The 21,873-nt window shown below is 39.3% G+C and overlaps 2 protein-coding genes across 3 annotated transcripts; both read right to left on the bottom strand.

Annotated features, from left to right (window-relative positions):
• Positions 1-7,351: 7,351 nt before the first annotated feature.
• On the bottom strand, positions 7,352-9,071 carry LOC102292317 (cytokine-like protein 1). Its single transcript, XM_005918595.3, has 4 exons — positions 8,856-9,071; positions 8,727-8,771; positions 8,261-8,407; positions 7,352-8,162 (listed from the first exon to the last, which is right to left on the bottom strand). The coding sequence occupies exons 1-4, from the start codon at positions 9,000-9,002 to the stop codon at positions 8,061-8,063; spliced, it is 441 nt and encodes a 146-aa protein (XP_005918657.1). The 5' UTR covers positions 9,003-9,071; the 3' UTR covers positions 7,352-8,060.
• A 107-nt stretch (positions 9,072-9,178) lies between these two features.
• LOC102292006 (limbin) lies at positions 9,179-21,757 on the bottom strand. Of its 2 annotated transcripts, XM_005918594.3 has the most exons (23): positions 21,220-21,757; positions 20,451-20,523; positions 19,998-20,179; positions 19,832-19,888; positions 19,544-19,730; positions 19,346-19,446; positions 19,152-19,217; positions 18,873-19,007; positions 18,545-18,684; positions 18,046-18,370; positions 17,384-17,623; positions 17,092-17,267; positions 16,706-16,865; positions 16,411-16,587; positions 16,009-16,307; positions 15,546-15,720; positions 14,679-14,822; positions 14,238-14,465; positions 13,858-14,090; positions 13,692-13,779; positions 13,389-13,564; positions 10,434-10,535; positions 9,179-10,193 (listed from the first exon to the last, which is right to left on the bottom strand). In XM_005918594.3, exons 1-23 carry the CDS (start codon positions 21,442-21,444, stop codon positions 9,797-9,799), a joined length of 4,086 nt encoding a protein of 1,361 aa, XP_005918656.1. In that variant the 5' UTR covers positions 21,445-21,757; the 3' UTR covers positions 9,179-9,796. The 2 variants fall into 2 exon arrangements, with proteins under 2 accessions (XP_005918656.1, XP_042075321.1); XM_042219387.1 differs by lacking the exon at positions 19,346-19,446 and having other exon boundaries at positions 19,644-19,730.
• Between the last annotated feature and the right edge of the window lie 116 nt (positions 21,758-21,873).

The following is a 21,873-nucleotide window of genomic DNA, read 5'->3' as shown; positions in this document are numbered from 1 at the left end:
GGGGGGGGGGGGATTACAGGCCACTCCACAGCACTTTTAAAGGCTTTCTTTTGACTTCCCTGCCATTCAAGCAGGGGTTAAACTCGAGTAAAATAATTGCTGTAATGAGCAAAGGCAATCTGCCACAGACAGAGGCCGGCTCCAGCGTGGCTGTAGCTCCAGGCAAGGCGGAACTTTTATCATTCCTAAAATGTCAACGGGGGACTGGGACGGGCAACACTCCTCAGTGCGCCGTGATTTCCTCCTCCTCAGTTCTGAAAGGTTTCTGTCCTGGAAAGTGTTCCCAAAGAGTTTCCCATTTATTCAGGCACTCTCAAAGACACGTTTCTCCTTCGGCTTCGAAGTTTTTGCAATATTACAGCTTTCAGTCTGAGTTTAAGGTAAAGTGTTTTTTTCTTTCGATTTGATTTATACCCGTTTTTTAAATTTCATCTATTTTTCTCAGATAATCTCCAGTCCAGTCCGTCCATGAGGGATGAATTTATACATAATCCCCGACAATAGGTTCAAATCACACGGATGAACGGTCTATCTGAAAAAGAAGAGAAACTTGACACAAAAGAGCCTAAGGGGATCGGCCGATTCTTTGAAACTCTTTCATTCTTTTGTCTCCAGCACTCTATCTTGCCAGGAGCCAAACAGAAAACAAAAGTCACTTGTTTAGATCATCCAAAAGATCACAGGAGGCTGTTTGACTCCGTAGTAAAACCTCTTGATCCTCACGAAAGAAAAATGGGTTATTAGATGCCGTCAAAGCAGCCTGGATAAATGATTAAGGAATGGGCCCTTTACTCTGCATGACTTTTTCATGTGGGATAGGCCTGCGTTATGTGGCTCTTTGGGCTGAATTATTAAATGAAGTATCTCAGGAAAAAAACATATCACACAATTCGTGTTAGCCCCGATCAATTACGACGATCAGTGTGAATTTGTAGCTTTAGGAAACAGCTAACTGAAAAAACGCCGACAGGCTTTTCGTTGAAGCGTATTAAGCCATGAATATGGGTTAAACTGGTTGTTCTCTTTATTTTCAAAACGATACAATTCATTATTTTACCCGTATGCTACTTGATCATTAAAGAAGCTTAGAGAATAAAACCAAGTAGAGATTATGAAAGCACTTACATTTGAGTTAAAGAAAGTTCGTAAATTTGTTACTGTAATTTGATGTTGTTTTCTAAATAAATACAATTATGGTACAACTGTGTAAATGATTTGAAAATGTCTGCACATTAAGGTTATCGATTTTTATTAAAAAAGACCATATATTTTTAAATACAAAAAGTTAGAGTGTTACCAAGATATGCAATATTGCAATATTGCAAATGTTGTAAACAACAAGTGTAAAGAACGATGCTCACAATAGGCTATTGTTATTACTTTAAAAAAAAAAAATACGGAGACATTTTGACCTTACACCTTTTTAAAGCCAAAATCCATAAAATCTGAACACCCCCCCCAACTTTTTTCAGGTACCACAACACCATCTACTGTTCGCAGAGTAACATAACACAGCCTAGTTTGTTCCAGTAATAATAATAATAACTGCATAACTGCAAAGTTTGACCTAACCAAAACCATCCATTTAAAACTCATTAATTACTACTTAATACACAATGCGATTATTCAGATTTTGTTTAGTGGTAAGCCTTTGGTTCTTTTCAACTTAAGAGTTTATTTTCTTAGTGAGCAAAATTAATTATTATTATTATTATTTATTATTATTATTATTATTATTATTATTATTATTATTATTATTATTATTATTATGAATAACAATAATATATTAAAGCTATTTTCGAAATACTTCTGTTAAAACTGTTAAAAGAAACATTTCGTGGGCGCTTGTTGAGGATTGATTGTAGTAACATTAGATAAACTTTTAAAGTATTTAACTCCCATATTAATAAGTTAATGTAAATTATGTGATTTTTTTTCTTTAAAATAATTAATTGAACTCTGAGTAATGTCAAATACGCATCCATGCTCTGTAACTAAAGGCAGGATTTAAAGTGGAATGTAACATGAAAGGAGATGGAACCCTAACATCCGCTCTGATGTGAGCGCCAGTAGATTTTTGTTTTTCTTTGTGCACAGACTGTGTTCAACTGTTTTCATGGATTTAGCCAACTGGAGTCTGCGATATATTAGCACCTATTATATGAGCTATCATACGATCATGACTGGGTTCCACTCCTTAACCAGTTTCAGTTCAGTATAAAGGCGGAATTTGGCAATAGAAACTAGAGAGCATCATCAGATTGCTACTTCAACCTAATCTAATAGTGACCATGGACACCGCAGCCTGTCCTGCACCTGCAGGAAAAATTTCCTGCACCAGGAAAAATCACTGTAAACGGTACTGTAACTTAGCATACTTTTCCTACTTTAAGTTAAAGTATTTAATTTCTTTAAAAAAACAAAAACAAAACACAAAAAAATTTACAGATCCAGTGTCAAATAGGAAAAACAGAGAAAATAAATTTCATCTTTGGCAAATATCACTTGCTGATAAGTTCTTACATTTTGAAAACACTTTCTCTCTCTTGCCCTGCCTTTTTTAAACCTATTTCCCCATTAGAGTGAAGGTAACAAACATATAGCTATTAATTAACCCACGAATAAAGGCCTCAGCAATAGTGTGAAACCCTTCAGTGAAAACTAAAAGATTAGGACAATATTAATGTTAGAAAGCTCGTAAAAAAGATGACTATTGAACCCAAATTTGCGGGAATTTATGGGAATATAGGGAATTTACAAAAGAGAATTTTTTTTTTTAAAGTTCAATAATCTCTCAGTAGTAGTTTGGCATATATGACGGTGGGCGTATATGCGCTCACAGGATCAGATTTGATATCAGTTTCATTTAAATATATTTATTTTAAACCAATAGTTTATCAATTAGTTTATCCACTGTCATCTGTTTGTCAAATATGTATATGGTATTACAAATGTTTCATGCAGAATATGTAGATTACTACTTCTCGCGCTTACGTGGACGGTAAGGCCCACCGGAGGGGGCAGTACCGTTTTGGCTCCGTTACGTGTCACACAGGCCCTAGATGGCCTGTGCCCGTGACCTGACTTTGCATGTGTCTCAGGTCGTTAACCACGGGGACAACAAAGAGGCCATCAGGAGTGGAACTGTTAAATGATTCGTTTACAACCACGTTTGTTGAACTGCATCGGTGCCCTGCTGACCCGAGTGAGCGAGCTCATAATCTGAACTGTGCGTTTAAAAGGTGCCTTTACTGCAGGCGTGGGAGAAACGTGGCTCTGCAGTATGAGAGTTTTGAATCGCCATGCAGCCCGAACACTTACTACACAGCCACATTTGCCAAACAGCGTAATTATTGTAACTATCGCGTTGAGTGCGCCAGTCATCTAGTGGAAAACAAGGGGGAAACATTTTCTTATGCGCTCTAATGAGGCAGCGTTTTCTTTTAAAGTGCAATAAAAGCGCTAAATGTGATGGAAAATTGCCTGAAAACCCCGTAAACCAAACGAAATCACAAACTGCATCAGAGATCCTTTCATGTAAATAAGTTTATGATCTGTCATTTATAAGGACATTTATTTTAGCAAGGCAGACAATGATTTCTGTCACCCTTCGGCAAAGTTGTGCTTTTATTGTGCAGCATTTAACATTTTTGGTGCAGTGTCACAGGACATAAGTTTAATAACTTGGCCGCATGTGGTTTAAATGATCTGTTCTCGTTTGCCTTAAAAGAAGGTGGATTCTGAGGCCCTAGAATGATGATTAATAAGCTCAGCAATTAAGCTTTATTAGCGCACTGCAGGCGGATTTCTTAACGAGCCGTTTGCTGCTAACTTTTTCGTCTCTGCAGGGTATTAGCTGTGAAGAGTTCAGACCTGATGATTCCGAATGCAGAAAATTGATCAAATAAAATGCTTATGCAACATGATCCAAACTATAAAATATATAAATGTACGAATCATTTATATATTTATTAAAAAGAGACTAATATTTATGATGCACAGTATTCTAGCATTTTTCAATATTTTTTTGCTATATATATATATATATATATATGCACTAAACTTCAAATGGTCCAGCTGTATTATACTTGTGACAGAGTTTAACCCGAGTTGGGTTAAGTGGATTAATAAGAGATTAATAATAACAAATAATTAAATTCAGATAGGTGTATAAACACATAGCGAGTGACTGAGTGACTGAAGAAAAAACATTCAATGCAACGTCTCCCAGCAGCCTACACCTATTGCAGTGCATCTAAGGGTGTATTCAGGGTCACCTGATCCAACCCTATCAATATACCTTATCAAAAAGGAAAGTTTTAAGCCTAATCTTAAAAGCGGAAACAGAAGAAGAAGAGTGGCCTGAAATCTGAAGGCTCTGTCTCTCATTCTACTTTTAAATACCATAGGAACCACAAGTAAACCTGCAGTCTGAGAGTGAAGAACTCTAATGGGGTGATGTGGTACTCTGATGTTATTAAGATACAATGAGACTGATTATTAAAGAACTTGTATTTGAGTAGCAGGATTTTAATTTCGATTCTAGATTTAACAGGGAGCCAATGAAGGGAAGCCAATACAGGAGTAATATGCTCTATTTCTAGTCCCTGTCAGCACTCTTGCTACAGCATTTTAGATTAACTGAAGGGTTTTCAGGGAGTTTTTAGTCCAGCCTAGAAGTAATAAATGCTGCACTGAACTAGTTTTTCAGCGACACTCTAAAATAATTTTATAGATATTGTGCAAATGGAAGAAAGCAGTCCTAGATATTTGTTCAAAATGTGCATTTAAGGACATGTCCTCATCAAAAAGGACTCTAAGATTCCTAACAGTGTTACTGGAGGCCAGAGTAATGCCATTCAGAGTAAGCATTTGGCTAGAAACTGCATTTCTAAGATTTTCAGGGCCTCAGTTTTATCTTAATTTAAAAGCAGAAAATTTGAGGTCATCCAGGTCTTTAAGACATTACTGTAGTTAACTAATTGGTGTGTGTTATCTGGCTTCATGGACAGATAAAATTGGGTGTCATCTGCTTAGTTACTACTGATACTGCCTAAGGGAAGCATGTATAATGTAAACAGAGCTGGTCCTTGCACAGAACCCTGTGGAACTCCATAATTAACCTTAGTGTGTGAAGAGGACTCTCCGTTTACATGAGCAAACTGGAGTCTACTAAATAGATATGATTCAGACCACTGCAGCACAGTACCTTTAATATCTACAGCATGTTCTAATTGCAGTAATAAAATGTTATTGTCAACAGTATTGAACGCTGCACTGAAATCTACCAGGACAAGCACAGAGATGAGTCCGCTGTCAGAGGCTGAAAGAAGATCACTTGTAACCTTCACTAAAGCTCTGAAACTGGATTGAAACTCTTCAAATAAACAATTCCACCGCATATGTTCAGTTAGCTGTTTTACAACTACTCTTTCAAGAATTTTTGAAATAAATGCAAGGATGGAAAATGGCTTATAATTACCTAAGACGGATAGGTCAAGTGATGGCTTCTGAACAAAATGAATCAGAGGGTGATGATTGCTTAAAAAATACTGCAATTGAAAGATAAACAGCGTAAGACCCTTTAAAAGTGTTTTTTCTAGTATTAGTTTCATTCAAAGGGTAGTTTTAAAATGCATTTCTGTTGCAGATGTACAACATGTAGAATGATATGAGATGTAGAATTATAGGTCAATCAGCACCACCTTGTGACAGATCAGAGCACTGTCAAAATCCTTCTAAAGCTGAGACTTGACTATGAAACAAATGATAACTACCTATCAAGGATAAATCCAGTATCTGAATATTAAAACCAAAGTCCCTCCAAGTCTTAATGAATAGATTGACACTGTTAGGGGAATCTTTATAATGGAGAGGTTGACTTTCTTGCCAAACTCTAAAGGAGACACCTTTCTAAAGAAGTTGAAGAAATGGGTCGCCTTTATGTAAGCTGAGGAGCAAGCTACCTTTTTGTAAGAATGCAGTGCAATGCAGTATCCCACCTGTTCTGTTTTTCTTGATTTAAATTGCTGAATAAAAAGTGAAAAAAAAAAGAGAGAGAGACAACACAGTCTAGATGTACTTATGACCAGCTGTTTTAGAGCTCAACAATACACTGAACACATTAGGTAATCTCAGTCTGTAATGTTTAAAAATGCAAATCTAACAACAAGCTGGGGTGGCATCAGGCATCAGTAAACTTGGGACAAATTTAAAACATAATACTTTACACTTGCAGCATCAGATACATTACTCTAAAAAATAAACAAAAAAGCAAACCTAGATCAGAATTTCAGACTACTTTTGAATAGTATTGATGTCAAATGAAAAATTCAAGAGATAAATAATTCACTAGAATTTTCAACTGGTTTCTTTCATGAAGCATGTTCCTGTTTTGGCCATTCTTTCTGTGACTTGACAGTGAAAGAAAAGAGCAACTTTGTCATGTAAAAATAATTAAGCCTCTTGTCTTTTGTCAAAAAATTAAAATGAGAATGTCTAATAGGTAGTGCTGTACCTTACAGGTAATTTCAAGCACTCCATTTTATTTTTACACCGATATGAACGGAAACCAAGGACTTGCATCGCCACAGAGGCCGGCATTCAAAACACCATGACCTCATCCAAAATGACTCATAAAGCAGATCTATTCATAATTGTTTGAATGACATCCAAGCAGTAATATAGGGCGCTGAGAAAAGTGCTGTATACATAAAAAGCAAAATTTCAGCCTGTGATGAGAAAACAGTTTCACACTTTGAAAAATGTATGTGAAAAGAGGACAACTTTTTCTTGTACATTTTAGTTTTGAAAGGTCAACAAATCCCAGAATTCTTTTCTGTCTGTATAAATTAACAAAAGTAGGAAATTTTCCATAGGTTGGTTGTGTGGTTTCAGCAACAGAGGGCAGCAAAGGCCACAACTCACATCTGGGAAGAACAGTCTTGAAAGTCCAAGATTTCAGCATAATTATTTGTCCAAGTAACCTTGTGTGGCCAAAACGCCAAAATGAAATAAAAAGTCATTTTGTCCGTGGATTTCTTTCAGTCACAGTTAATGGGTCACATTTCAAAACACATTCACCGCTTACTGAAGAGACAAATGACACAGTGGTAACTCAATACAGAACAGCTTTAAATAAAAAACAAAAAGCTTTCTAATTAAGTTAATTTAATCAATAAGAGCTGAATGAAAAATAAGTTAAGAGTATGAATAATGTTTTCAGGGAGGGCTCCTCTGCTGACTCACCCTCCAGTTCTTTTCTTTTTGTTTTTATAATCCCTTCTTTCCAAAAACAACTGGCAGACATTTTTTTAATAACTCTGAAGAACAAATCAACAAGGGCATGAACTCTGACACATAAAGAGAGGGTTTATTGCATATGTGGGTAATCATGGGTAAAGGCAGTGAGTTTCTCTCTCTGACAGTGATACATCTGTTATTTTACATTCAGTCTGCTTAATGCCGTTGATCCATGATATTCATTCAGCATGAGTACAAGCAGCAGAACTGACACAACTCTTTCAAACCCTATCAGAAGGAACATACTGTACAAGCATGGCTTAGATATCTATTTCTTGCATAACACTTTCCCCACCATGTTCAGGTCTTCAGATGTTTACAAAATGCGTTACAGTGCTCCCTCAAATACATGTTTGTCAGGCTACAGGTTGCGACAACAACGATATATTTCTCTTAATGACACGCGGAGCTTTGATCAGCCCTGGTAAGTAAGCAGCGGTTAAGGCTGGCTCCCTTGGTTTGTTATTTCAAGGTTTTCATCGGCATGGTTGGCATTCAGCAAATTTCCTGTGGAAAGTTCTGCACTCCTTGCTGGAATGTAGCCATGCATGTCCAATAACATGAGTGTGTACCCAACTGGGTACAGTGTGAAGCAGCACTGCGTGCACTACCAAAGCCTTATGATGCATTTATGCTGCATCTGATACACTTTAGTATGTGGTGTTTATGGTGCATGTTCTACCATTCTACGTGTTGTTACTGTGGTATTTATATGAATGTAACAGCAGCGTATGCCCGGATATCTGTGTTTTTGTTGATCATCTGTCCTCTTGGAGCAGCTGAAGCCTGTCCTCTGCATAGTAAGGACTGGTGTTTCCAGTATCAATAGCCTGGCAGTCGTCTGTGAAAAACACCAAGTCCTGCCAAGAAACAAGAAACAAGAAACATGTGGTGTAGCTCCTCTACTTGAAAACATAAAAGCTCAAAAAGAAACCCACACACACTGCGGAGTGCTTACCCGATAACAGATTCTGGTGATGATGCTGTAAAGGTTCTGGATTTTGCGCTTCAGCAGAACCATTCTGGGTTTCTCTCTGCAGTACTGGTTGGGATGGTTCAACACCACGTAAAGAAAGTCACGGAGCTTGGTAGTGATGCAGGAGTTCTGGAGTCATGAAACAAGTATTTACATTCAATCTCCAAGAGAAATACTTTTTTTCTTTTTTTTCTTTTGCACAGCGCAGCTGTCAAACTGCAAACATTTGCACATCAGGTCAAATCAAAGCTTAAGATTTTGTGCCTCGGGCATTCTCAATGCACATATCCAAACTGTACAAATTTGCCACAGGAAATATTTGTCGTCTGCCAGTTTAACAGCTAAATTAGTCAGTTGATTTTGTATTAAATTGATACATTTAGCGCTTCATTTACTGGGAAATTATACAGTAAGAGAAAATTGAACATTTAAAAAATTAACAACTTACATGCACGTCCAGGAAGATGGTAGGCAGAATCTCAGCACATGTTTTCTGCAACCCAGCAAACATGAGCGTTGAGTTAAATAACTGGTGGCATCAAGATGCCAAAAGCGCCACAAACGTAGACTCTCTTACCGTGCGATGAGAAGTGTGTATTTTATCCAGCAGCGTCATGATTTCTTTGCTCAGGTCGAGAGCTCTGGAGTAGCAGGTCGGAGGTGTGCACTCCGACAGCCACACGAGGCTGGAGAGGCACAGGAGAGCTGCGAGTCCCAGCTTCATGTCGGATAACGCTCTGCAGGACTGGACTGGTAGAGCCTGTCAAGTAGTACAGAGGAGGGCCGGCTGCTGTTTTAAGGATGGAGTGGAAAAAAAAAAACACGTAGGATGACGTGGAGGAGCAGCACAGCTCACACAAAAAACCCCCAAAAAGACATTTGGGATCTTCTGCGTTGTGGAGAGCAAATCAGCCATGTCTAAATAGCAGCGGTGACTGATTTCTCCCTGCTGACAATGGGCGGACGGATTTTGCGGTGTTTTCTGTCCTACTGCCCGTCATTACGTAAAAGCAAGATATTAATGAGAGCTATTAATCAAAGACGAAAGTCAGCCACTTTGTACGTTAAATCATCTGACCTGCAGTCACGAAGTTCATTAGTAGAAATCACAGGTGTGAGCGTGTTTGGAAACTTTGTATCCGTTTGTCCAATGTAGGGCTTTTAACACAGATGTTTGAAAGTAGCAGCTTTCTCATTAACACACAGCTACAAGGTTTCACTTTGGCATATTCCTTTCTCCTATTATTGATTAGTGAAGTTTTGCCTTTTGGGAAGATGTTTAGGACAACATAACAATTTATTACTCAACCAGTCATTTCTGACCAGCTTATTAGCAATCTGAATTATTGAGAAGACAGGGAGAAATGACTGGAAACAACTTAAGCCAGCTGATTTTATTAAAAAATAAAACAAAGTCAGATCATATAAACACTTTGAAGTACCAGATTTTTTTGGAGCATGATCATATATAAAATATCATCCTCATTAAAAAAAATAATACAAAAGGCAAGACAAATTTCAAGGTAGGTTTGTTGGGGCCACTGAACCTTTCTTCAGATTGAGGAAATTCCTCTTCCTTTTTCTATTTGGGACATCTACACTGTTACATGATTCAGGTGGATCCCGGAAAACAAACAGCTTTTCCCCAGTTGCTGGGCTCCCCGGCGCACAGCAAGCAGAGGCTGAAGGCGTGTGTTCCTCTGCTTCCTTTACCGTGTCCACAACTTCTTCTCTTCCACCGTCGCTCTGCTGCTCTTTAACAGGCAGCCCAGATTTATAAACTGGCTGCTGTGCTTTGCTACAGCTGTTCTTCTTTCCCTTCTCCTTAGTCAGCAGTGGTGCAGTATCCCCTTGAAGCACAAGACCGGACCTGGGGAGCAGTTTTTCCATCAGACTTTGCCTCTTTTCCTGGAGTCTGTGAGATTTGGAGGACAAAGGAGCTTTTGTTAGCAGGACTAGAGTGTTAACGCGCTTACCTCATGCGTGTGGTCACCGCAGCCAAACCATGCAATCCGACAGGCACATTTCACTTCAATTTAAGGATCTGACAGTAATATCTGGTGACCACTAAACTACAAATTAGCCTTGGCTGTGGTGTAACATGAAGTCTTTATATGGTGGTTGGTAGAAGAACAAAGAAATGTGTTTAACTCACCCCTCTTTATCCACAGCACAACTTGGAATATTCAGCATATTTTTATGCACCACATCTTCTCTCAGTTTCACAGGAAGAACTCTGTTCAGCTCCTCAGCACACCTAAACAAAAAGTCACCAACAGAATACAAAACTGTCAGCTGCTTTACAAAGTCTGCAGACAACTGGTTTAATAAAACAATTCCTAACTATTCACACACTGCAACAATTCATCAGTTTTGTGATCTCACGTTTAGAGAAAATTTTTTAAATATTTTATCTCCTTCGTAGTAGGGTACAACATGTTAAACTGGGAAGTTTAATCAATAAATCCGGATAAGTCTAACTGAAAAAACCTTTAGGAGAATTACTATATTTTTAAGATTGCCATCAAAACACAGAGTCGGTCTTAGGTAGGCAGTCTTTATTTTGACAGTAAACAGTGCAAGTCTTCTGGTTTCTCTGTACTTGTGACACTTCATGGACAATATCTGTCAAAATGCAAATGAGTCATCAACAGTGTTTTGTAATGGGGGGACTATATGTGGTACATTAGCTATGCAGCGAGCAGATGGACAGAACCTCTGAACACCTACCTATGGATTTAATACAGCATGCTATGAAAAGTCCTCAAATAATTCTCCTACACTGTAGGTATATTATGATGAATAAGGTGATTTTCAAGTTGCCAAAACTGCTGTTTCAACATGAAAGTCTAAAATCAACATGAACAGTGAAAAGCCAAGAAAACTCAAAACAGCCATTGAACCAAGCTGCCTCAGTATTTTGAGTTTTGTCAACATTTGCTTTTTTGCAGTGTATTAAAGTAAACTGTGGTATTGGATAGAGGGAAATTTAAAGCCTGACCACTTTGGAGCAACCTGATTGCTTTATATTAGTGTCCAAATTAGCAAAGGACACTGACAAATCAAGGGAGACATTTGTCCTCAGAACAGCAGACATAACTACCAACTCTTCAAAACAGGAGTTCACAGACTATATGTGTGTATAAATAATATTTAAATATGAGTCAAAAGATCAGATTTCAGATCATTTTTGGTACTCTGAATGATGTTAGTGCGAGCATATATTTCTAATATGGCTCTCAAGAACACAGTTTTGGCTTGGAGCACACAAGTCCCGCCTATCTGCCGTGTTTATGAGGGGCAGCCAATGGAAAGAGCGCTGGCTTCTTGGATGATGGTCTTAAAGGGAGAAGAGCTGAAAGGGCTTCTTTCAGACAGAGGGGCAGCACTAAAGGCCCAGCAAGAATTATTTTGAACTGTAAATCACGCAAAGCTACTGTAGCACAGTCCAGCGAATAAAATAGGGAGCTAAAAATGAATATAATAGTCACTGTTAAAATTAAACAATACTATATACATGAATTCTCTTTTCAATAAAACTAAAACAGCTGTTAAGAATTGGTGAACTCCATTCTCCAAACAAAAAGCAGAAACAAAAGAACTAATGAAAAGAAAAACACATGTCTTGCATATTGTTCCAAACTTTTCACTCCCTTGTCCTTTGGCCAGAAGCTCAGATCCAAAGCATGAGGCATCATTCATCAGTAAAATAATCCAGACTCAGCGGGGTGCACACAAAACTGTTCCAGTGCACCAGGACAAGAGGGGAAATTAAATGATGAGTAAAATCATTTATCTCTCCATCTTGGCTCAGGGAAAACAGCTTTTGTTATTTACATTTAAGACAATACGCAGAGATGGTTGTGTTTCAACTGGCTGCTGGGGAAACACAGAGTTTTGTTTCTTCTCAAATAAGAGACTTCAAATATATTTTCTTAAAAAAAACAGAACTTGAACTGTTGAGACTGGCTGTGTACTAGCAGAAAGAAAAAAAGAAAAACAAAACATTATCATTTCCTTAGCAAGACTAGACCAACTTGTTGTTGGGTGACCAACTTGTTGTTGCATGTAGGTTATGTATGCTGGAGACCCAACTTAAAACTGAGGATTTTAAATGATGAGAAGTAATTTCATCTAACTTCATTAAATCACTCAGCTAAACAAGGAACAAACAATCTTTAGAGTTTCAGTAAAAGAGCATGACACACATTAAATACTGCACAGCTATAATAGATTAAGCCAAGAGTCAAACTAATAGCATTATGCTCCAGTATGTCCAATTTAAATTTCCTCAAAGAACTTCACCGTCTAATGTTATTGCCCTGATAAAAAATGTATAAGTTTTATTGCTCAATCAAGATTAGTGGCTGCACTTGATATTCTGTTGCTTTCTTGTGAGTCATCTACTCCATTGGCCCTTGTGCTGGACTGAACCAGTGTCCCAGCCTCATGTGTGAATCAGACTGAATCTGTAATTTACTCACCTGCTTAAGAGAGCCCCCAGGCTCTTAGGATGTACTCATTATAGGTATCCTACAAAGCCTGAGCACGTTTGACCTCCAAAGTCCAGCTGTGTGCAGTGATTGCTGTGTACAGTGCCTGATAATGGTTAAGTGTAGCATGCCCTGATGCAGTATACCCATAGTGTGATCACTAACCATGCCCAGGCACAGAACTGCAACAAGTCAGTGAAGTATGACTTCATGAAAAATCGTATGAAGTAATGAATAAATCTATAAGGTTGCTGGAAAGACACCATTTCCAAAATCAATAAAAACACAAAAGTTCTTTCATTGTGTTTTCTGCTCCGTTTGTTCTTAGCATATGTATTAATTTCACTCATTAAAGATTGCAATTTTGTTGTCAACCATTTCTACCGGCTCATTTACATTACTTCCCTTTTCCCTAGCAAACTGTAGTGGTTATGTTATTCTGTTCAGATATTCCTTCAGGAAAAAAAAGTTGATTATCTCTTTGACAGAACTCTATTTACTGTTACAATATAATAAGATTCACTCTCATAAGTCAAACGCACTGAACACTGTTGACAGATGACGTATGAACCTCCAGATTCTTATAAAAGGATAGAAACTCAGAACCTGGTTCTTACCCTGGGTGTTCCTGTTCTGCAGACCCTGAGGGAGGGTGCTGCTTGGGGCACAGGGCATCACTGATTGAAAGGAGTTCACTTTCAGGCAGGGTTGGGAGAAGGAGACGTAGGGCCTCCAGGAGAACCTCGGTAGACACATGACACCGCTTGACCAGCTGAGATGCAAAGTCCAGATCCTGTAACGAAGAGCAGTGCAGAGTATTCGTTAGCCCACATTTTGTCTGAACTAACTGGTACAAAGTTTTGATTGCTTTTATTACACATATTATCCAAACACTTATCATGGAAAAAAAACCCTGAGACCTGGTCACAGTTTGCATACAGTCTCTTGAGCTCCATTTGTTCTTTTAAATCTTCCATGCTTTGACTCTTGGCAGTCATTAAGTGAAACCTGAAAACATCAGAATGGCTTATATCAATACCCCCAAAGTCCTCATTGCTCTCTAAATAATGCTGAATAATAGCTTACCTCTCAGCCATCAGTGAAGTAACCTGCTCACACTTATAAAGTGCATCCTGAAGGATGGCCCCCATCCTGCAATCTGTCTGCAACTGAAACACGGTTTCTTGCTCACAGTTCTCATCTCCCACACCAGAGTGGTCCTGATGTGTTTTACTTGACTTTATAGTGGGCTGAGACATTTGCAGGCTGTCCAACGTTGTTCTTTCCTCCTGAAGCTGTTGCTCTGCTTCCTCTAGGCCCTGTGGCAAAAGTCAAAGTGACCTTCAAATAACCAAGTCTCAGAAGAAACCCAATAATTAAAGATAAAAATGAAAAATTTCACAGAATGAAAATTTATAGGCTTCAGGAGAGAAGCAGCTACCGCACACAAGTCAGATACTACCTACCAAGCAGTGGCTTTGTATACTCTGAGCCATGTCTTGTCTCTCCAAATGCTTCCTTTCTTTGAGCTGTTGAACAAGCAGGCTATGGAGAGTCAGCATTGCTCTGCAGGTCTCCAAAACTTTGGCTCGCCTCTCAGCCTTCTGGTAATGGACGATAGCCATTTGCACAGCCAGGCTGTCTGCCTGAGAGTGCAGATCATCTTCTCTCTCATGCTTCATCTCCTCCAACACCTGCCATATTGAGAATGGATGATTTTCAGTCATCTGGTATAAACTCAAAACCTACTGATGCACAATTGTGATGTTAAACTCAAACTGTCTTCAAGACTTCTGGTTTTCTTTGCTCTGTGAATTTCCTGGATCACTTTAACATGCTGTAAAAATACAGGATGATAATAAATAAACTTAAAAATAAATTATCAAGGTTTTAGGAAACAGCTATACCTTGCTCATTATACTGCTCTCCATCTCCTTCTCCCTCTCATATAGTTGAATCCTATCCTTAAGCTTTTTCTGGAAAAGTTGCAGGTCGGATGTGTCTGCTTTCTGTCTGGCCTCACTGGTTTTCCCCTTGGATTGTGGATTCATCTGCAAAAAGCCACAGTATCCGGAAGGTGGTTGGGAAAGAACTCCAAGCTAAATGTCATGACGTGATCAGAAATGAAGCCACTCTGTGGATCCCCTTTATAATTTCTCAATAACAATGTACACTCATCCAGCAGCCACACAATTGAGGATTACAGCAGTGTGGTTTTCCACTGGTCAGTTTCTTACTTTGAGTTACCTTAAGAATATTATAAAGAGATTCAAAAACAAGAAGATATTAATGCATACTGAATAAACATGGGAAAAATGCTACGAACTGACTCAAAAGAACTTATCAATACCAAAATGCATAAAGGCCTGGTGATGAAAATGAGATGAGTACTTGCTTTACCACCACATTACATGCCTCCATAAAACGATGCATGCTTTGATCAGCGTTTCCCAGGGAAATTTAATTCAGAGCATTGCCAGCAGTTGAAAAACTGCAGTGCAAAGAAGCTAAATTGTTTAGCCATACTGCTTTAGCTAATGCCTTTTAAAAGAAGTGGGGGAGAAATCTATGATGGCATTGTTGATTTAATTTTAAGTTTAGTGAATAAGGCAGGAAAAAGCCCCCCACCCAATCCATCCACTTTCCAATTCACGGTAGCACGAACTTTTTTTCAAACTATGAAATGAATGACAATCAGTACAATATGCAATTCTATACAGCAACATTTTAAGAGCATTTAAAATGAACTGAGTAACATGTGATTATATATGCACCATCTGTTTCTCGCTCTCCTTCCTCCAAGCTGCCAGAGCACACAGAAGTTTAGTTCTGGCGACAGCGTGTGGCATCACCAGACAGCGATCTATCACAGAGAGACATTTCTGAAACTCCAGTTTCATCTTTAGCCTGTCATCTTCAGACAGAGTTAGCTGGGACAAACACAAACACCTATGATAGAAAGGAAAAGAGAAATGTGACAGGTGAACCAGCTTGACTCTTCTAAACTTACTGGGTAGCATTATCCAATGTATATATTATTTATAAAAGATAAAAACTTCCTTGGAAGTAAACAGTGTGTGGCATCTGCTACCATTGCAGCTGCTTTAAGAATTCCCACCTGCTATCATCCTAAACCTGTGGAACCAGTTTGTTGTTTCTTTCTTTGATTTTCCATCTTCTACTGGGACCGCATACACAATCTTTAGTTTCTGAAATCAGTAAAATTGCCTCACTGACCTGAAGAAATCTTTGCAGCGTGTCCTAAGTGCCTTCTGCTCCTGTAGCTCTTTCTCCATGTCTTCCTTCAGAGCCTCCCTGGTGGAGCTGAGGATACGCAAGGCTGCCTTGCCTTCCTGGTGCAGTCTTTCCTGACCCACCAGGAGAGCACTCGCTCCCTGTCCTGATCCTTGCCCTGGTTCCATCTGCAGTGGAAAGTCTTGCTCTCCTGGAGGCAAGAGGGCTAATACAGCCTGAGCTGCAGAAGGCTGGATGGCTTTGATGTCTGCTATGGCACCCTGGATCACACGCATGGTGACCTAAAGAACAGGTATGAGACCAACCTCACTTCATATTTATGCAACTTCATGTCTCACAGGAGAAAATTGACACACAAAGTGATGTGAAGTCTGAGTGTGGCACCTTGCGGATGTCTGCAGCAGCTTCCTCATCCAGGTTGTTGATAAGCTCTGCTAGCTCCAAGCTGTGAGCTGTCAGTAAATTCTGCCAACAGTGCAGATGCTGTCCTACCTCTATCCCTCCCTCCAGACCCTTGCACATGTTCGACAGGTCCTTCTGTCTCTGTTTGTGGACCGTCACCTGGACGAGGCAAAAAAAAGGATTTCATTTTTCAAACGGAAATACCTTGCAAAACATATTTTTGACATCAGTTACAATGAATAAATGCAGAGACCTGTGTATATCCACTTTTGCTCACCATGTCAGATATGAGCTCCCTCCTCTTCTTAATCAGTCCACAATGCATGGCTCTCCTCTCCTGCTTCAGTGCCTCATCCAGTCTCTGTCTCAGCATCACCAGCTCTTTCTGAGCCTTCTCCTGTAGGTGGTCGACCTGCACTGCAGGCAGTTTGCTCCCTCTGGTGGAGAAGGGAGCAGAGTACCACAGTGAAACAACTCTAGCATAGTGTACTTGTATTTGTAGATATCAACAAGATTTTTAAAAACACTAGAGCATTTATGTCCCTGAACTTTTAGATACTGCATATTTTGTTTTGTATATATCACATGATTACCAGACATGTTTCAGTTTTTTTTTTTATTAAGACGCAGGAACATTTGTGTTTTTTTTAAATTGGCACCAACCCCCTGATGTAAGTGAACCAGCTGTCCAAGTTGCTGGAGGTGCTGGAGAAAGTGTCAGAAATCAGGCTGTTAAGGCTGTGGAGGCTGTGCACCAGAAACTTCCTCTGTGCGCTGCGTTCAGCTAGCACATAGCGCAGATTGGCAAGGACTACATCCAGCACCTCCTCTAGCTGATCCTGGATAAAAACAAGTGTTTCACCACAAGTGTAGATGTATGCATATCACAACATTTTTCTTTAAACAGGCATGACAATTAAATGATAACCCAACTCAAAAGGCTCTGACTGTTCACCTGACAAGTAAAGTATTCGTGCTGAAGATTCTTGGCTGTGCTCTTCTCCAACTCTCCCATCCTGGTGGCCTCCTCCAGTTCCTCTGAGAAAATCTTGTGCAGCTCCACCCGTCGCCACTCAATGATCTGCCTCTGGAGCTTCGCTGAGGCCTCTTCATGACGAACCAATAAGACGCGTTGAAGCTGACTCTGGCTCAACTTGTGCAGCTTCTCCAGGAGGACACTACACTGAAGAAGTTCCTGAGATTTCAAAATTAATCTTAAAGTTGTGAAAATGAAATCTTTCTTCTAACACATGTTTATATTTATTTTATTCATAGAAACCTTCATATTCCAAAACAGCTGTTGTACTTGCGGTGCCTCTGCCATAGTGGTTTAACGATTACATTTCAGTCAGCCCTTGATGGCTGGGGTCCCCCATCACAGCAGATAGCTCTACATGTTTAAGTTGGCAGTTTTACGGCAGATGCCCTACACCCTACTACACTACCAGCTGCCAGTGTGACTGAACTGTTAAAAACAAAACTAGTATACACACCTTGATTCAGAACAGATTTCTTCCTTTGTCCAATATCATAAACACTGACCTAGTAGTTTTTGTGTAATCCCAAAATGCTAACATCCTTGGCAGAGTTAACAATGCAAAAACAGATTGTTACTACCTGTTGATCTGCATGTTGACACAGAAGCTCAGCCTGGGCCTTCTCAGCAGCCTCTCTGCAGTGCTCTGCTTCCATTTCTTCCCGAGTCTCCAGGTTACACTGACCAGCCAAGGCAACCATGCGAGCCCCTCGCTCCTCCTTGAGCCGTCCCTCCATGCCTAGCAGCTGCCCGTGAAGCACACTAAGCAGCCTCTCCTGGGCTTGAGCACTGGCCTGGCCCTGAAATTGAAGTCTGGCAAGCAAGGAGGACATCACGTCCTTGTAAATCTGAATCCGGATGGCTTCCAGGTTATTGGTGGCATGTAGCAGTGAAGACATTTCAAGACTAAAGAGATAAAGCACACAATAAACAGAATAAGGTGCAGGTATTGATTTTGACATAATGTAGAAAAAGGAACAACTTTACAGTAACACAATTAACGATTCATTTTTGTACTAATTGTTTTTTTGGTATTGTTCCATTAATGGAAATTAAGTCATGCTGGGCTGATCTACTCACTTTTCCAAAGCCCTGTACATGTTCTGTGGATCCTCCAGAACCATGGTGTCCACAATCTTGTCTTCAAATGTTGCCTCATCCTTGACTGTCTCACTCAAGTTGGAGTCTGCAAACTCAGGGTCTGAATCCCTTCTGTTTCTCTGAAGCAAAAGAAACACCATACGGCAGAATGAAGATGAAGAAAAAAACAAAAGAACATATACAGACATTACTATGCAAATGAAATATATTGCAATAAGCATTAAGCACTGTTATAGCAACTGCATTTAAATTGTTCATGGTCAATATTACACTTTATCCTTAGGTTTAAGAGATGAACTTGTGATACCCTTTTTTGAAGAAGATTCAGTCTAGTTCTGAGTCCTATCATGTTTATGGCCAGAAACCCCAGCAGCAGCAGCACCATGGTGACAAAGAACCCAGCAACAAATCCAGCAAAATGAACACCGTGGTTAGGATAGATCTAAAAGAGAGACCTATATGTCAAACTTACAATTAAGTCCCTTTTATGAACACGCTAAATATAACACTGAAGAAATGACAACAATAAACAACTTATGCTGTCATGTAGATTTTGTTACAAATTAAGGTGCTGCCCCAAACTTACCCTGTCTGTGGAATTCATCCTCAGCGTTAGATTAGCCCTTAATGGGCCAAACATGCTGACATCATTCTGTGGAACCAAGAAAGAAATAAACAACCAGGCTAACAGGACTGGAAATGACCTTATTATCCTGCAAATTAGGATCTAGAAAGCTTTGGTTTGACAGTGTTGCCAATTAGGAAGATTGAAAAAAGTACCTGTGAGGCATTAGAGAAGGTGAGAAAAGCTGGAAGGTCAAGGACTTCGCTCTTTTGACTCCTTACGTGAGCAGTATAATTGAGAACAACTTGAGATCCAGCTAAGTGAGCAAAATAAACATATCAACTGCCGAAGCAGCATGCAGACATAGTCTGGCTAAAAATAATCTTCTTAAACATCCTCATTCCCAAACATACCCAACAACGACTCAATGGCAAATGTCTGGTAGCCTCTTTCCACAACCCTGCCTTCAGATTTTAGAGGTACTAATCCTGAAATTGAGTCCCGGATAGCCACCTGAGATAGGTTGGTGCCACCCACAGGGCCCACGTTGCGAACCAGCAGAAAGAACGTCAACTGAGGGGGATCAGTGTCAAGCTTCACCTTGGTCACATGATTGAAAAATAAATTTATATCAGGTTAATTGGTTCATTAAATGTGCATTTATCAAAGGGTTTTAAATTCTTTCAATATTGTTGATGTACCTGTGCACACTTGTGAAATTTTACTCCAAATGCAGCTGGAGGCACTACACTCTGAACCTGCAGGATTATAAAAAAGAAAAAAAAAACCCCAAACAATATATATTTAGTTTCTTCCAACACAATAATTTTTTTGGAATAGTTTAGTAATAATCATGTAGAAACATACCTGAGGCAGCGAGTGGCCCAGGTTATATCGGGTTAGGGTGCTTCTGCTGTTCCTGAGGTGCAAGCCATTTGATACATAGGGAAATGAAGAGTAAAAAGAGTGTCCCCACGGACCAGCAGGAGCTGAAGATGCGAGAGGGCCCCTCCCGAAAAATGCTTTAGCCTCACCAATTTCCACTGTACCTGTCAGGTAAATGTGTACACATGGTGCTTGAACAGCTTAAAAAAAGCAGCTACAAAAGCTGAAAGAGAGCCTGTATATCACACATTCCCCAAGCAAAACTATTACAGCGTTCATTATCGAAATTTACACTCAAATGAACAACAAGTGGGCAAAAAAAGCACAACCAAACATTATTTTTCACATCATGGAATAATGTACAGTTGAATCAGCATATTATTTCATTATTTTAAAAGTTATTTTCTGTGTTATTGGCTAAGAAAAAGCACAAACCATCCTTTCTAAGTAATGGGTCTGCTGATTGTCCGCCTGGGTCATGTTGTATTGAATCCATACTGGCAAGGATCTGATGGGATAAGAGCATTAAGAGGTACACATCTATTATATTAAATATGTAATTATGTTATGGCCAGCAGTTATGGTCAGAGGTTGACATGCACTCATCATGATAGTGATTGTCATGGTAATTTTGAATTATTTATTTTCACCGCTCTTTTTAAAGGGTGGAATACTTGCATACATATTTAATGATTTGGTAGAATTCTCCTTTTCAGATCTTCACTGAGTTCCTTGGACTTTCCCATTGTTCTGAGCACTGATCAATCCATGAGTGGTATCAAACAAATCCTTTTTATGGTGTTAAAAAGAAACTAACAGTTGTAGTCAGTCATGATCACCAAGGAGAAGGATTAGAGAAAATCCAACATAAATTCAAACTTGTGCACACAGTTCTTGTTTTTTTTAGAGCCATTGAAGATGGAGCGGTACCATCATTCCACCAGTTCATAGAAATCACTAAAAGCCCCCAAATTACCATGAAAGTCAAGCTCGTGATGAGTGGATGTAAACTTATGACTGCAACTGTAAAAACAAAACAACAACAACAAACAAACAAAAACAAGGGTTTGTTACGAAAGAACGGTTAATTTATTTAGATGATGTGAATCAATCTATTGGTTGCTAAATTTAATTTCTAGCTGACAGCTAAACAAATACCATTGGCTTTTTTTTTTTTTTTTTTTTTTACCACTGAGCAACTCACCCTATGTTTCACAGGGAAAGAAGATGTTGTGTGCCATGATGTACTCAGGGCAGTGCCGTTATAACAAGACTGGTTTCCAGTTGTGTCCTCCAAAACACCGGTGCGCCTTGTTACATCGGGACCGCAACGTGAATATAAAAAGGCTGGAGAAAAACACGATACTTCGATATTTAAGAAATATATACATATTGCGACCCTCTCCACGGTAAAGTGTACCCGAAGCATTCGTGACTTGGTGTGCTACCACCGAGGGAAGCCGCTAGCTAACTGTCTGCATTGTGTCTGCACTTCACTGTGCTGTGGCGACGAAAACATTTCTCTAGCTTTTCTTGAGAAACACCTAATGTAACAGCGTCTCCGGTGCTCAAGACCGTCGTCCTTGAACTTTAACATATACGAAGAAACGGCTTACGCCGTTTCAACGATTTATAGACCTAAACAAAGTCAAGCTTCATAATAACCGCTACTGCGGAAAAACTTCGGAAAACATCTCCAAATCTTGGGAAGAACTGCTTAACTCCAAGAAAGTCAAGAGGAACAAAGTGCACTGGATAGTTTCCGGTCTGTGGTTTCAAAATAAAAGAAAATATCAGCCTAAAATCAAATGCTTTTATAGCGCTAGAAAAAAACCACATATGTTAAGAAACTCTAAGT

The sequence above is a fragment of the Haplochromis burtoni genome, unplaced genomic scaffold (genome assembly GCF_018398535.1).
Source record: "Haplochromis burtoni strain Fernald_Lab_line unplaced genomic scaffold, NCSU_Asbu1 Contig_32, whole genome shotgun sequence".
NCBI classification, from domain to species: domain Eukaryota; kingdom Metazoa; phylum Chordata; class Actinopteri; order Cichliformes; family Cichlidae; genus Haplochromis; species Haplochromis burtoni.
Note: the sequence above shows the minus strand (reverse complement) of the source record. Positions and strands in the feature narration are given on the sequence as shown.